This window comes from Melospiza georgiana, chromosome 7 (genome assembly GCF_028018845.1).
Source record: "Melospiza georgiana isolate bMelGeo1 chromosome 7, bMelGeo1.pri, whole genome shotgun sequence".
Taxonomy (NCBI): Eukaryota; Metazoa; Chordata; class Aves; order Passeriformes; family Passerellidae; genus Melospiza; species Melospiza georgiana.
Genome location: NC_080436.1, coordinates 2,105,033 through 2,119,835, shown reverse-complemented (window position 1 = coordinate 2,119,835; position 14,803 = coordinate 2,105,033). Strand labels below are relative to the sequence as shown.

Below are 14,803 nucleotides of genomic sequence, written 5' to 3'. Positions count from 1 at the left end.
ATAAATGTTTAATATATAATATATATAAATTTTATTTTATATATAGTATATATATTATATATATAATAATATATATAATAATATAATATATATAATAATATATATAATAATATATATAATAAAAATAGATAATACATATAAATAAATACTGAAAATTTTATATAAAAATATCCATTTCTATATAAAATTATATCTATATTTATAAATATATAGCTATAGAAAAATATAAATTTATATATTTATCTCTATAATTATTTACAAATATATACATGTATGTGCATGTATACATATGTGAATATATACACACATTTATATCTAATATATATTTTTATTTATATGGGTATATGTGTGTATATATGTATATATGTGTATGTATGTGTATGTATGTATATATATGAATTTATACACACACAATTATATCTACTATGTATATTCATATATTAAAAATACAATACATATAATTTTGTGTGGATTTTTTTTTAACCAAACCACACTCAGGTGTAAATACACTGTGTCACCCTGTGCATGGAGCAGCCACAACATTCTAGGCGGCTCCTACATTTTTAAAAAAAATCGAATTTAAATCAAATTTAGGGTCTTTATTAATGCTGCTACACTTTGCATCCTGCTGAGGGCTTCTACACAGCCCCTCTGCTTGTGCCACTCCCAGGGGAGATTTATCCCAGGGGATTTGATGCTCACCTGGGCTGGTTTGGGTCCCCTGGGCTGATTTGGGTCCCTTGAGCTGGTTTGGGTCCCCTGAGCTGATTTGGATTCCCAGGATTGGTTTGGGTCCCCTGAGCTGGTTTGAGTCCCCTGGGTTAGTTTGAGTCCCCTAGGTTAGTTTGAGTCCCCTGGGCTGATTTGGGTCCCCTGAGTTGTTTTGGGTCCTCTGGGCTGGTTTGGGTCCCCCTAAGCTGATTTGTGTCCCCTGTTTTGGGTCCCATGGGCTGGTTTGGGTCCTCGGGGCTGATTTCTATCTCCTGAGCTGATTTGGGTCCCCTGTTTTGGATCTCCTGAGCTGTTTTGGGTCCCCTGGGCTGATTTTGTGTCCCCTGCCCTGTCCCTCCCTTCCCACACCTGAGCAGCCCCCGCTGCTTTGCAGGGATCCTCTACAATCAGCATTATTCCTACCAGCCACTCATCATTTTATCACTCTTTGTAATCTTCTTAAAGCACAATTAGAAGGGGGGAAAAAATCAACTTATACAAATTTCCAGCCAAAAGCACATTTTATTCCTGGGAAAACCAGGACTACAAACGGAGCCATCCACCCACCACGGTGACGCCGACAGACAGGGATGCTCCTGAGCTCCGTGGATGTGCTCCCGGCTGTGCCCCCTCACAGCACCACTCCCCGGGGCTCCAGCAGCAGGAATTCCTGCAGGGCCCTGGGCAGGGGCAGCAGGGGCACGAGGCAGTGGCACTTGTCCCCAAGGTGTGCCCGGATGGTGGCGCGGCACAGGTGCTGCAGGCTCCGCGCCGCGCCCGCCAGCCCCAGCAGCGACTCGTAGAACGCCTGGTGCTGCTGCAGGGAGGGGACAACGGGGACAGTGCCACCCACAGGAGCTCTGCCACCTGGGGTCACACCTCTCCTGGCTGCCAGGGAAGCTGGAGGTGTTCAGGGATAAGGGTTGGAGGGAAGGAGCTCAGGTGTGGCTGTGGGCATGGGGAACTGACACAGGGAAAGGGTGGATGAGGGGTTCTGGAATTCTCCTGTGGAACTGGGACCTTGTGGACTGCAGTTCTCCTGTGGAATTGGGGCCTTGTGGGTTGGAATTCTCCTGTGGAATTGGGGCCTTGTGGGTTGGAATTCTCCTGTGGAATTGGGCCTTTTGGACTGGAATTCTCCTGTGGAATTGGAGCCTTGTGGGTTGGAATTCTCCTGTGGAATTGGGCCTTTTGGACTGGAATTCTCCTGTGGAATTGGAGCCTTGTGGACTGCAATTATCCTGTGGAACTGGGACCTTGAGGACTGGAACTCTCCTGTGGAACTGAGACCTTTTGGACTGGAATTCTCCTGTGCAATTGGGACCTTGTGGACTGGAATTGTCCTGTGCAATTGGGACCTTGTGGACATCAGTTCTCCTGTGGGAGCACCTTGGGGGAAGCCAGTCTCGGGCAGGGTGCAGCAGCATCCCACAGAAAGCTGATGGAGAAGAGAGCCTCCCCCTGAGGGGACTGGGAAACAAAGCAGGATTGGGCTGTGCCGCCTCAGCCTTTCCTTAATCTGGGGGGATAAAATCCTTTGTCCCATTCCTCAGAGCATGGTGAAGGCTTTGTTAGAATTCCAGCCATTCCTTACAGCCTGTGGGGCCAGGAGTCATCCCAAATCACCCCAGAGTGGGCTGCCTATACCTGTTGCACATCCAAGGAGGAGCTTTTCCAACCAAAAGGAGAGATGTGGGCTCCTGCTGGGAAGTGCTCTGGCTCCAGGCTCACTTCCAGAGGCTGAGAGTGGATTTTATGGCAGGCTGGGGCAGGGATGTGGGGTCTGAGCATGGTGGAGGTGGAGGGATGCAAGCCTGGAGGGATCAGGTGTGTGGTGCTGCTCTAGGGAAAATTCCTTTTGTTTCTCCTCCGTCCCAGTGAAGTCTGGGTGGGGGGGAAAAACAAGTCTGGGGGAAAACAAACCCTAATTCTGTGGGGAAAACAAACCCTAATTCTGTGGGGAAAATCCCCTCCTAGGGTCTCAAAGCAGCAGGGCTGCCTCACCTGGAACACCTCCTGTGGCACGGCCTCTCTCCACTCCTGGGACACCGGGATTTGGGAGTAGGAGTTGAAGAGCACCTCGATGACCTCTGGCACAGCTGCACAGGATCTCAGCACCTGTCCAGGGATGGTGGGAGGGCTCAGACAGAGAGGCAGGGCCAGAGGGGACAACACCCACCTGCTGCAGCCGGGGTTTGTCCCACCCCAGCCCGCTCCAGGCTGGGACAGCCCCGTGTTGGGATGGGGCAGGCGTGGGGTTTCTCCTGGTGCCTTTTGGAGCAGTGGGAAGTCCCACCCTGCTGAGGCATTTTTTTCCTCTGGATGCAGCCCTTGCTCCTTATTTACATTTTTGGCTTGTGCCTGACATGGCAGGATAATATTTTCTTTATGGTTTGGTGTAAAACCAATGGAACGCAGAGCCACGAGGCAGCTGATGTGCCAAGCCTGTCTCTGATATTCCCTAGGCAGGGAAAAACCCCTCTGAGCCACACTGGCTCCATCCTGCCCTTCTGCTGGGCCTTCACTTCCATCACTCCCCAGCCCCTGCCCAGACTGGGAAGCTCTCCCAAATTCTCCCACCCTGCCACCTTCAGATGTCCCAAATCTCCCAACTGTCCCTGTCATTTTATGAAAAATCACTTTGCCAGGATTTCTTCTCCTGGGAAGCTGGGAAGCTTCAGCTACTCCATGTTTTGCTCCTCTGGACTGCAATACTTAAAGCACAATTAAAAGAAAATAAACCTATACAAATTTCCAGCCAAAAGCACATTTTATTCCTGGGAAAACCAGGACTAAAAATGGAGCCATCCATCCACCACAGCAAGCAGTGACCCCGACAGACATGGATACTCCTGTGCTCCACGGATTTGCTCCATGGAGCAAATGTGATTTGGCGAATTGTTTACCCAGCACGTGAATTGCTTTAACTTAATGACCAATCCCAGTCCAGCTGTGTCGGGACTCTGGTCAGTCATGGGTTTTTTTATTATCATTCCTGTTTCAGCTTTCTGATGTCTCCTCTCTCTTTAGTGTAGTTTGAGTATATAATTTTCATATAATAATATGATGTGATTGATATGATATGATATGATATATAATAATATATCAGCCCTCTGAGAACTTGGAGTCAATTCTCCTCTATCACCTCGTCCTGGGGACCCTCAACAACACCACAACAATTAACAACCACACCCAACCTCAACCCCCCAGGTGCCAGGCGCTCTCCGGGTGCCATTTTGGGGCTGGTACTTTGATGAAGACCTGGGGCCAAATTTTCTGGGCGCCATTTTGGGGCTGGTACCTTTCTGAAGGCCGAGGGTCAAATCCTCTGGGAGCCATTTTGGGGCCAGTACTTTCTGAAGGCCTGGGTCCAAATTTTATGAGAGCCATTCTGGGGCCTGTATCTTTCTGAAGGCTGAGGGCCGAATTTTCCGGGAGCCATTTTTGGACCAGTATGTTGCTGAAGACCTGGGGCCAAATCCTCTGGGAGTCATTTTGGGGCCTGTACTTTGATGAAGGCTGAGGGCCAAATCCTCTAGGAGCCATTTTGGAGCCTGTACCTTTCTGAAGGCCAAGGGCCGAATTTTCTGGGAGCCATTTCGGGGCCAGTACCTTTCTGAAGACATGGGGCCAAATTTTCTGGGAGTCATTTTGGGGCCTGTACCTTGCTGAAGGCCGACGGCCAAATCCTCTGGGATCCGTGGTTGAGCAGCAGCTGCACGGTGCGGTGTGGCCGCAGCTCGGGGCGGGAGGCCGCGGCCTGCAGGGCCCAGCCCAGCGGGGACACGCCGTCGTAGTCGATGGCGTTGGCGTCGGCGCCACGCCGCAGCAGCAGCCGCACCAGCTCGGCGTTGGCCGCCCCGCAGGCCCGGTGCAGGGGCCGCCTCCAGCTCTCGTCCCGCGCCTCCATGTCGGCGCCGTGGTTGAGCAGCAGCTGGAAAAGCTGCAGGGAATGGTCGTCCTGGGCCGGGGCCTGCCCGCAGAGCACGCCCAGCGCCGTCTCCTGGCGCGCGTTGCGGGCGTCGACGTGGGCGCAGCGCCGCAGGTAGAGGCGGGCGTGGTGGCAGAGACGGTGCCTGGCGGCCACGTGCAGGGCAGTGTCACCTCCCACCTCGCTCGGCAGCTCCACGGCCGCCCCGTGCAGCAGCAGGAGCTTGGCACACCTGTGGGAAGGGGTTTGGGGTGGTGTGGGGTGAGACATGAGGGATGGTGGTGTGGGGTGAGGGGGGAGGTCATGCTGGAGCTGGGATTTTTGGGAGGGTGGCACTATGCCCTGATGCACTCCACAGTGAGGGCAGTGGTGGTTTCGGCAGTATCTCCCTCTGCCCCTTGACCAGGGTCATGCATGGATGGTCATCCTTGACCATCCTGGACTGTCCTTGAATACCTTGACCCTCCTTGACGATCCTGGACTGTCCTTAGCCATCTTGACCATCCTTGACCATCCTTGACTGTCCTTTGCCTTGACCATCCTTGAATGCCTTGACCATCCTTGAATACCTTGACCATTCTCAACCATCCTTGACTGCCTTCAACTCTCCTTGGCCACCCTGACCATCCTCAACCGTTCTTGGCCATCCCTCACCACCTTGATCACCCCTGACCATCCTGAGTGTCCTGGACCATCCTTGACCATCCCTGACCATTTCTGAACACCTTGACCACCCTAGCCTCACTTGCTTGGATATAAAAATGTGTTTTCCCTCCCCTTTGGAGGAACCCCACACCTGAGTTGTGCTCCTGCTCCAGAGGATTGTGTTTTCACGGGATCACAGAATATCCTGAGCTGGGAGGGACCCACAAGGATCATGGAGTCCAAGGGAGGAGCACCAACCTTTAACCCCCTCCTGCCTCTCTAATTTTCATCTTTTCTGTCAGCTCAGGTGCCACTGGAGCCCTGGGGGAGGATCAGGGCTGACACAGAAGCAGCATGAGAGAGAGAGAAGCCCCAGCCTGATCCTTCCAGCAGCAGGAATGGAGAAGAAGAGGAACCTCAGGGAGGAAGGACAGCACCGGGATATTGCTTGTTTTTCCTGGCCCAGGGGAATGCTAATGAGTGTGGGGAAAATATCAATAATAAAATAATGAGATGATGCTAATAATGCTAATACTAATAACAATATACTTGACTTTTTGTGGACCTGCCTCATCACCTCCACAAGGGTTTGCTGGGGGGATTTTCACTGTCCTTGGCAGTGCAGAATCTACAAACACCTCCCTGAGCTGCTTTTCCTGTGCACCTCAAGCCTGAGATACCAGGAAAAATCCCTTCAGGATCTTTTCCTGCACCTCCCAGGGGTGCCAGCCCTCACCAGAGGCTCTACCACATATGCTCTGCTTGGGCTGTGGTTGCCTGAGAGTGGATTTAGGTGGGGTTGTACCATTGCCAAAATCCTCAGGCCCCCACTTACCAATTTCATTTTTTGCACTAGGATGCTGAATCCCTTTCTACAGGAGTGGTTTGTCTCCCTGAGGCTTTTTTGGGGCTTGCTGGCTGCTGTTGAGGGGATCACTCAGACTCTTGGTCTCTTTTATTGGTCTTGGCCATCCTTGTCAGCAGGGAATTTGAGGCCCTGATTATGATAATTCTCTTGGGAGTTATGAGCAAGGAGTGATCTCTTCCACTGAATGGAAAAGGTGGGAGCCTGGGAGGATCATTTTCCTCCTGTTTGGATATCTGGGCATCAGCAGGTTCTGGGTAGATGCTCTGGTTAAACTCTAAAATCTCTATTGATGAATTCATGAGCTCCAACACTTCCCCAGCATTTCTGGCTTCCTGTATTTTCATTCTCAGCCTGGTTGTTGCCACCAGACTGGACTAAAATCCCATTAAATAAGGCCCAGCAATGGCTTGCTGCTTTTTCAAGGACTCCTCTACAATTTTCTGGGGATACTGAAAGAGCACACTGAGTTCAGCTTTCTGTTTATCTCAGCAGAAATTCCGTGGCAAAACAGGTAAGTTTGTTTTCCATCCAGCCTGGTGCCTAATTTTGACTAATTTAAACTCACTTCCAAGTAATTTGCAGGTGATGGGTGACAACCCCTTGCTGGACAAGTCACCTCTTAAGGTAAATTAAATTTGGGGCGAGTGGTGCTGGTGCTCCCTGCTCTGAGCTCCTGGATCAAATGGAATGGGAGAAAATGATTTGGGATTGATTTTTTTAATCTCTTCACCCATCACAGAGTCAGGGCAGGATGTGCCCATTGCCCTCCTTATGGCTGGTATGAAAGCCAGCAGGCTGGGGAAGTGGGATTTGTTAGAAATGGGATGTGAAGAACAGCCAGCAGGAGGAGCAGGAGCTTGGGGCAGCGGAGGCTGCAGGGAAGTTCCCAAAGTCCCAAAAACCCACTCAGGCTCCAGATTCCTCAAGGAAAAACCTCCTGTTTGATTTTCCCTCCCATCCCCGAGGTTTATCTGTGAAAGCCCTCATTTTGTCACGTCTCAGAGGGCAAGGCCAGCCCTGTGGCTGCTTCTGGGCTCTTCACTTCTCTGTCAGCACCCAGCCAGGAGCTGCTCTTGCCCAGGTTCCCAAAACGATGGCTCCAAACGCTCCGAGTGCTGTATTTAGCAAGGCTGAACAGAGCAGAGGATGAGGTTTAGCACTAGATGATGCTAAATGCTGGCTTTTCATATCCCTGGGCTTTTATTCCCTTGCAGTGCCGCTCATTCCCACAGCCCCAGGCATTCCCACAGCTGCCCAGGATGATGCTGGAACAGCTGGAAAGTGTTTGGAGCGTGCTCCTCTGGGTCAGTCCCCATCTCCTGGAGTCTGGGAGCCTTGCCTTGGCCTTTTCGGGCTCCTGCCTTCCTGCTCAGCTCCTGTTTCCTGCTCCTTCCTCCCATTCCCCCGTCCCTGGTGCTGCTCCCCATCCCGGTGCTCCTCGCGCGGAGCCCCTGAGCTCCTGCATGGACTCATCCCACCCTCCATCCCCCAGCCCTCACCTCTGGGGGCTTGGAGGAGCTGGAGAGCTCTGATTCCAGCTCCCAGGCTGGGGGGAAGGCTCGGAGAAGGGAATTGCTCAGCTGCAAGTGGGGGTGACACCTTCTTGTCCCATCCCTTGGCTTCCCAGAGCTCCTTCCTTGCCGAGCTCTTTCCTCCCGTGCGAGGCTGGAGAAGGGAAGTTCCTCTCCAGGCAGGCTCTCCCTGGCCTCGAGGGGAGCCTGGGACATGCAGGGAGCTCTGGAGGAGGGCTCTGCAGATGTTCAGCATCCCTCCCTGCCGTGATGAGAGGCAGGAGCCGTGTCCTGCATCCCTGCCAGGCCCACGCCCGCTCTCCCCTCCCCTCCCCGCCGCCGAGGCTCTTCCTCTCCCCCTCAATTATTTTTATTTTATTTTTTTTTTCGGGGTGCCAATAAAGGCAGGCTCCTTTAATCATCCCCAGCTTTAAGAGGGAAAAGGGAGAGCGCCAGGGAGAGAGTGCAGTGAATTTAGAGACTCATCTTACCCCACCATGTTAATTATCTCGGCTGTAAAAAAGAGGTCAAGGAGAGGAACTCTACTAAATAGGCCGACGTTGGCATGAACAGCTCCTAAAGTGAAGAAGGTAAGACTGAACTTTACTGGAACTTTTTTTTTTCCATCTCTTCAAAAAGCTCCTAGATTAAAGCTCTGATATCCTTTTTGTTGAAATCTCATGGATTCTGAAGCTCAAATGGCTGGAAGGAAGCCCAGATAATTTTTTTTTATCCCAGTCACTGAGAGGCTCAAAGGTTTTAAGTCCTGCCCCCATGGTGAATTGCCGAGTATATGGGAATACAGAGGAACCTGGCACATAGGTGTTCTGGCCATTGTTATCGAGAGGGAGAAAAATAAAATAGCTCTCTATGTAGGTCAATGACCTGCTCTTTGTTGTCAGTAAAAAATTAAGGATGACCTAAAATCTACTACTCGACGAAAAAAATAATAAAATAAAAAAAAAGGAGGCGAGGTAAAGTAGTCTCCCCCTAATCAAAGAGGAAATGTTTGTGTTACCCAAAGCTTGACCTCCTCAGTCTCTAACTTTAGCAAAGTCTTTGCTATTGAAAAAGCAGTGGTCGAAACCTCAAACCCTGTCTGAAATGTCTATTAATTTTTGATCTTTCAAGGGAGTTGGCTCAGTTATTGTAGAAGCCCCCGTAGCGCCGGGCGCCGCAGTTAAGGGGCTCGCAGCATTTCCATTATAAAGCCCCAATATTCCAGGCCTTACAACTCAGCTGTTGCCACCTCGGGGCTGTCTGATCCCCTTGGTGGCTGTGCTGCCATCCCCCTCTGCCTTCCGAGGGAATGGAACATGCAAATCAGTGAGAGCAGATCCGTTTTTTAATGCGTCTATATAAAATAGTTATTTTTTTTTTCCCCAAGCTTGGAAGCAAAGACCTCTGTGGTCCAGGAGATCCTCTGCACGCCCTGGGGTGGTTTGGTGGCCCCATCTCTTTAGGGAGAGAAGCCCAAAATCAGGGAAGCACTGGGGTTTTAGGATGAGGTTGGAGGTGGAAAAGGCGCTCAGGTAAAGGAATTAAAGCCAGAGCTGCCTGCAGCATTCTCCCTCTCCCATCCCGCTCCTTCCATCCCTCACGGCACCAAGGATGTGTTGGATTCATCCCCGGATGTTTTTGGCTGCACCAGGAGTTGATTAATAGCTGATTTTTGGACATCCTGCAGAGGCTCTTATTGATGAGCAGGGATCAAACCTTTCCCTCTCTGGCTGCTTCCCTTCTCCAGAACTCTCTCCCTGCCCATGATATGCTGGAACCTTGCTTTCACCACCTGCTTCCAGGTACTCTTGCCTGCCTGGAGGGCAGAGGATGGAAGACAGGCTGGCTTTCCAGGGAAGCTGACAGGTGATGGAATTCACTGTGGCCCTGAGCAGTTTCATCAGGATAATATCAAGTGGCTGAGCTCTTTATTAAAAAAAAAAAAAAGAAAAAAAAGAAAAAAAAAAAAGAAAAAAGCAAAATATCCTGGTTCCATTTGTCTAGCTATCCAGGCACCTAAAGTCCTACAGAAACATATTTTTCTGTGCTTTTTCATATTTTTCCAGGCAATTTTTATGCTCATCTGTGTGATGCAGATGCAGGGGGGGATGTGGGTGCACCTGGAGGAGCTCAGCCCTGCCTGTGAACCAAGGGGGATCCCTACATGGCTTGTGTGGGGTGAGAGGGTGGGAGCACTGCTCCACAACCCATAAACCCATCCTGAGCATCTCCTGGGGAAGCGTGCTGGCTCTGGGCTGCAGGACACGCTGATTTTAGGGGAAATAGCCAGGAAAGAGGAGGAAGGAAAGGCTGAGGCTGGGCTGTCCATAGGAAGAAGACTTGGGCCGTGCAATGTGCCTGGCACCAAAATGCCCTTTTTGTCTCTGCTGTGGCAGTGGGGAGATGTGGGAGTGTGTGGGAAGCCTTGCCATGGATCATGGCACCTTTTTGTGCTTCATCTTTTTTGCCTCCAACAGGCAGAGCTCCTGGGCTGTGCGCACAGGGGATGCACAGCAAGGTTAACACGGAATGCCAGAACTGTTTGGGTTGGAAGGTTTGGGTGGAAGAGGTTTTACAGCAACTTCTGTGAGCCAAGAAGAAGCTTGAGAAGAGGATCCATGTTTGATAAGAGGATCCATGTTTGATAAGGGGATCCATCCTGAAAGAATTATCCCTGAAAGAATTTCCTACCAAGGTCACTGGCATAGAAACCAAGAAAGAAAGAAGGATAAATAGGAGAACAAATAAGAGAATAAATAAGACAATAAATAAGAGAAACCTGCAACTGCCTATTCCAATAATTGTGGCATTCACAGTCTCTGAAAAAATTCCTTTGCCCAGGGTTTTTCTCCTGGGAAGCTGGGGAGCCACAGAGAAAAGGAAAACAATTCTGATCTCATTTGCTTCTCCTGTGTTGTGCTCATGTGGAATGTGTTTGGGGATGGTTCACCCACAGGTGATTGTTCCATTGGGCTCTGCTGTGAGTTGTTTTGGCTCTTTGGCCAATCAGGGCCAAGCTGTGTTGGGACTCTGGAAAGAGTCACAAGCTTTCATCATTGTCTTTTAGCATTCTGTAAGTATCCTTTTTGTATTCTTTAGTAGAGTTTAGTATAGTATTCTTTAATATAATATAGTATGATAAAGTAATAAATTAGCCTTCTGAGAACATGGAGTCAGATCCATCATTCCTTCCTTCGTCTGGGAATTCCCTACAAACACAGTAAATAATCACTTTGTCTCTTCTAACCAATGAGTAAAGTGTGAACTTCTGAGCTTTGTAAGAATGTATAAAAAGCACGCCTGCTAGAATAAAACCAGTTTGAAGCCATCTGGAAATGGAGTGTTGTGGCCACATTTCTCTTCACAGAGAAAAGCAAGGCCCAATTTCCCAAGCAAATCTCTGGGATTCACATTCTCTGAACCTCAGAGAAAAAAACAAACAATTCTTATTTGCTGCTCCTCCTGTTGTTCACAAGTGTAATGCCTTGTGGAAGGCTGTTTACCTGAAGGCAATTGGTGATTGGATTCTGGTGTGAGTGTTTTGATTCATTGGCCAATTGAATCCATGTGTGTGTGTCGGGACTGCTGGCTGGCAGTCACGAGATTCTGGGCAGTTGAGTCGGGTGCTTGTGCAGATTCAGTTTGGATGCAATGAAATATAGTATAGAATAATATAGTACAGAATAATATAGTGTAATAAAGTAATTAATTCGCCTTCTGATAATAAAGTAATTAATTAGCCTTCTGATATCGATGGAGTCAGATGCATCATTCCTCCTCATCATCGGGGCTGCCTGCTTTAGTACAGAGCATCTCCATCTGTCTCCATCTCAACTACAACAGAAGGGACCTCAAAGCCAAACCTATCCCACCTCATTCCAGGGCAGGGACACCTCCCGTTGTCCCAGCCCCGTGCCAGCCCCAGCAGCGGGTGGGTGCCGTGCTTACCGCAGGGAGTCCCGCGAAGTGCAGAGGTGCAGCGGGGCCGTGCCGCGCTCGCTGAGCAGGTTGGGCTGGGCCCTGTACTCCAGCAGCAGCTCCACGCAGTCGCTGTGCGCCCCCAGGCAGGCCTGGTGCAGGGGAGCCTCTCCCCCCGGGGCCAGGTTGGGGTCGGCCCCGCGGCGCAGCAGGTGCCGCAGGCAGTCGGGGTGGCCGTGGCGGGCGGCCAGGCACAGAGGGGAGCTCAGCTCCAGGCGCTCCTCCAGAGCCCACAGCCCTGCGGGACACGGGAATGGCTGTGGGACTCACAGCCCTGGATGGGTGTGGCACTCACATCTCTTAATGGGTGTGGCACTCACATCTCTGGATGGGTGTGGCATTCAGACTCCTGAATGGGTGTGGCACTCACCCCTCTGAATGGGTGTGGCACTCACATCTCTGGATGGGTGTGGCACTCACCCCCTGAATGGCATTCACCCCTCTGAATGGGGTGTCACACCCTTGAATGGGTGTGGCATGCACATTCTCTGAAAATCCCTTTGCCCAGGATTTTTCTCCTGGGAAGCTGAGGAGCCTCAGGGAAAAGGAAAACAATTCTTCTCTCATTTGCTTCTCCTGTGCTGTGCTCATGTGGAATGTGTTTGGGGATTGATCACCCACAGGTGATTGTTCCATTGGGCTCTGCTGTGAGTTGTTTTGGCTCTTTGGCCAATCAGGGCCAAGCTGTGTCAGACTCTGGAGAGAGTCAGGAGTTTTCATTGTTATCTCTTTAGCCTTCAGTAAGTATCCCTTCTGTATTCTTTAGTATAGTATAGCATTCTTTAATATAATATATATTATAAAGTAATAAATTAGCCTTCCGAGAACATGGAGTCAGATTCATCATTCCTGCCTTCATTAGGGTATTTCCCAGCAAATACAATAAATAGGGCTCTGATTGTACCTGGTCCAGTCCTGCCCCTGCATTCCCTCCCCTGCCCAGCAGCCTGGTGCCTGAGGCAGCTCCTGACTCCTCTTTTCCCATTTTTCTCTGGCAGCTTTAGGGGCTGGTTGCGCTCGGTGGCTCTGACTGCAGTTGGCAGGAGGGGAAACAAATCCCCCTCAGTGTGTGCTCATCCAGGAGCGCCATTCCAGATGGAATCTGGTGGGCAAACCAACGCCCTGCTGGCGAGCAGGGCACCCAGCCCCATGTCCAAGTGGCTGGCAGGACATAAAGGCAGCTCAGGAATTCCCCAGGAAAGGAAAAGCTGACTTTGCTGGGAGTGAAGGCTCCCAAGCAGGTGGGAGGGTGATGGAGGGCTGGATTTTGGATGTGCTGGCTTTGGGATGAGCCAGAGAGAGGAACTGGGTTTCCCAGCATCTCCAGCACCTCCTGGACCATCTCCTGAGCACCTGGGGCCATGGGGAACCTCACCTCAGGGCATCTTATCCTTCCTGATAGGACCATCAGGAATTTGGGCTGTGAGCCCTCCTGAGAGCATTCCCAAAACACAGAATGCCTGACCCCAGCCTGAAGAAATCATGTGGATGCACAGATTTTACACTTCCACTGGGTTAGTAGGAGCAGAAGAGAATAAAATATTAAAAGTGATGAATACTAATGACCAGAGCTGTGGGCTAACCAGAAACCTTGGGCACACCTAAGGCACCTCTCCTGGTCAGGGTTAGTAAATACCCACTGGTTTCATTTTCATTTCCTTCAAAGGAAAAGTACCTGAGAGTCCATAGGAGGCCTGGCTTTTCACCTGCCACTCCAGCTGGTTCTTACTGATCTCAAAGACCAGGTTGACATCTTGGTGGTACCTCTCAGTCAGGAGCTGCAGGCTCCTCAGGTCTCCTGTGACCAGGGCTGTGTAGAACCTGGCGATGGGAGCACGAGGTCCCAAGGGATGCTCCAGGTCCAACTTGGAGGAAATCCTCAGCTTCCCTGTCCCAGCTCCTGGTGCCTGGCTCATGCCAGTGCTTCCTGGTGTGCAGGTCCTGCCTGGGGGGATGGCCAGGCTTTTATAGCCCATTGGCTCCATCCTCTTGGCTCATTGTCTAATTATAATCCAGTCCAGGCTCTGTTGTGGAGTATTTATAACTCCAGAGGGGCTGGAGCATGATGGACACGGGCTACAATGAGGGTCAGGTGGTCATTGGGCCATGCTGCAGCAGCACCTCTTGGATTGAATTGCTGGATTTTTTGGAGGGTCCAACTTGAGACAGAAGTGTTTAGGCTGGGAGGAAAACGGTGCCTAATGTTTAGGAAACTAAAAAATAAAAATAAAAATAAAAAAATTAAAAAATTTAGTCATGCTGTCTGTCCATTCCCAATAACCTTATTTGTGTCCTCTCACCCAATAACCTTATTTGTGTCTTCTCACCCAATAACCTTATTTGTGTCCTCTGAGCTCTGGTGGGAGGATTTTATTTTCCCCCCTCTACATTCTTTTTTTTTCATGAAGGTGCTCATAGGAGATTCCAGTCCTGTGGCTGCAGTGTGGAAAAATCTGGGCTACGTGTTGCTGGCCCAGCCTGGAACGCTGGGATGGCCCTTGCAGCAAGGTACAAATGCTCCTGGGGCTTTGGCACTCCCAGACAGTGCCTTGTATAGGAGACAGAAAGCTGCCCTGGATGCCAGCAGAGCATTCCCTGCTCCCACTTCCCCTTTCCCCAAGGTCACCGGAGAGATCCGCTGCTGGGGACAAGAATAGAGACTGGCATCTTGTGACCGGGAGGCTCTGGGTGACAAAGCCTGCCCTTCCCAGCCCTGCCACCCAGCTCTGTGGGGATAAACCTGCTCAGAGCGCATTTTGGGATGTTACACCACAGCTGGAACTCCCTGTGTGTGGAGCCAGCCTGAGGCTGGGAGAACATTTTGGTACCTTCCTGGGGATCCTGAGCATCCCTGAGCCAGCACCCCTCGTGCTGCCAGAGCCACCTGAGGGTCCCCTCTGTGTGTGTGTGTGTCCCCAGCATGGCTGTAGTGACACCCAGCTCAGGTCCTGGAGCCACAAAATCTCCCTGCGGTGTCCATGAGTGTCACAGACATGTTTCATGAAAATTTCTTTTGCTAGGATCTTTTCTCTTGAGAAGCTGAGAGGCCTCAGGAACAAAATGTAAACATTGATTGTCTGCTGCTGTGGAATGCAACAGGTGGGTCTGTGATTGGTCTCATGTGGTTGTTTCTAATTAATGGCCAATCACAGTCAGCTG

At 50.5% G+C, this 14,803-nt stretch overlaps 1 protein-coding gene across 1 annotated transcript; it reads right to left on the bottom strand.

Annotated features, from left to right (window-relative positions):
• Positions 1-1,342: 1,342 nt before the first annotated feature.
• ASB18 (ankyrin repeat and SOCS box containing 18) lies at positions 1,343-13,620 on the bottom strand. Its single transcript, XM_058028033.1, has 5 exons — positions 13,320-13,620; positions 11,615-11,882; positions 4,376-4,874; positions 2,716-2,829; positions 1,343-1,528 (listed from the first exon to the last, which is right to left on the bottom strand). The coding sequence occupies exons 1-5, from the start codon at positions 13,618-13,620 to the stop codon at positions 1,343-1,345; spliced, it is 1,368 nt and encodes a 455-aa protein (XP_057884016.1).
• Between the last annotated feature and the right edge of the window lie 1,183 nt (positions 13,621-14,803).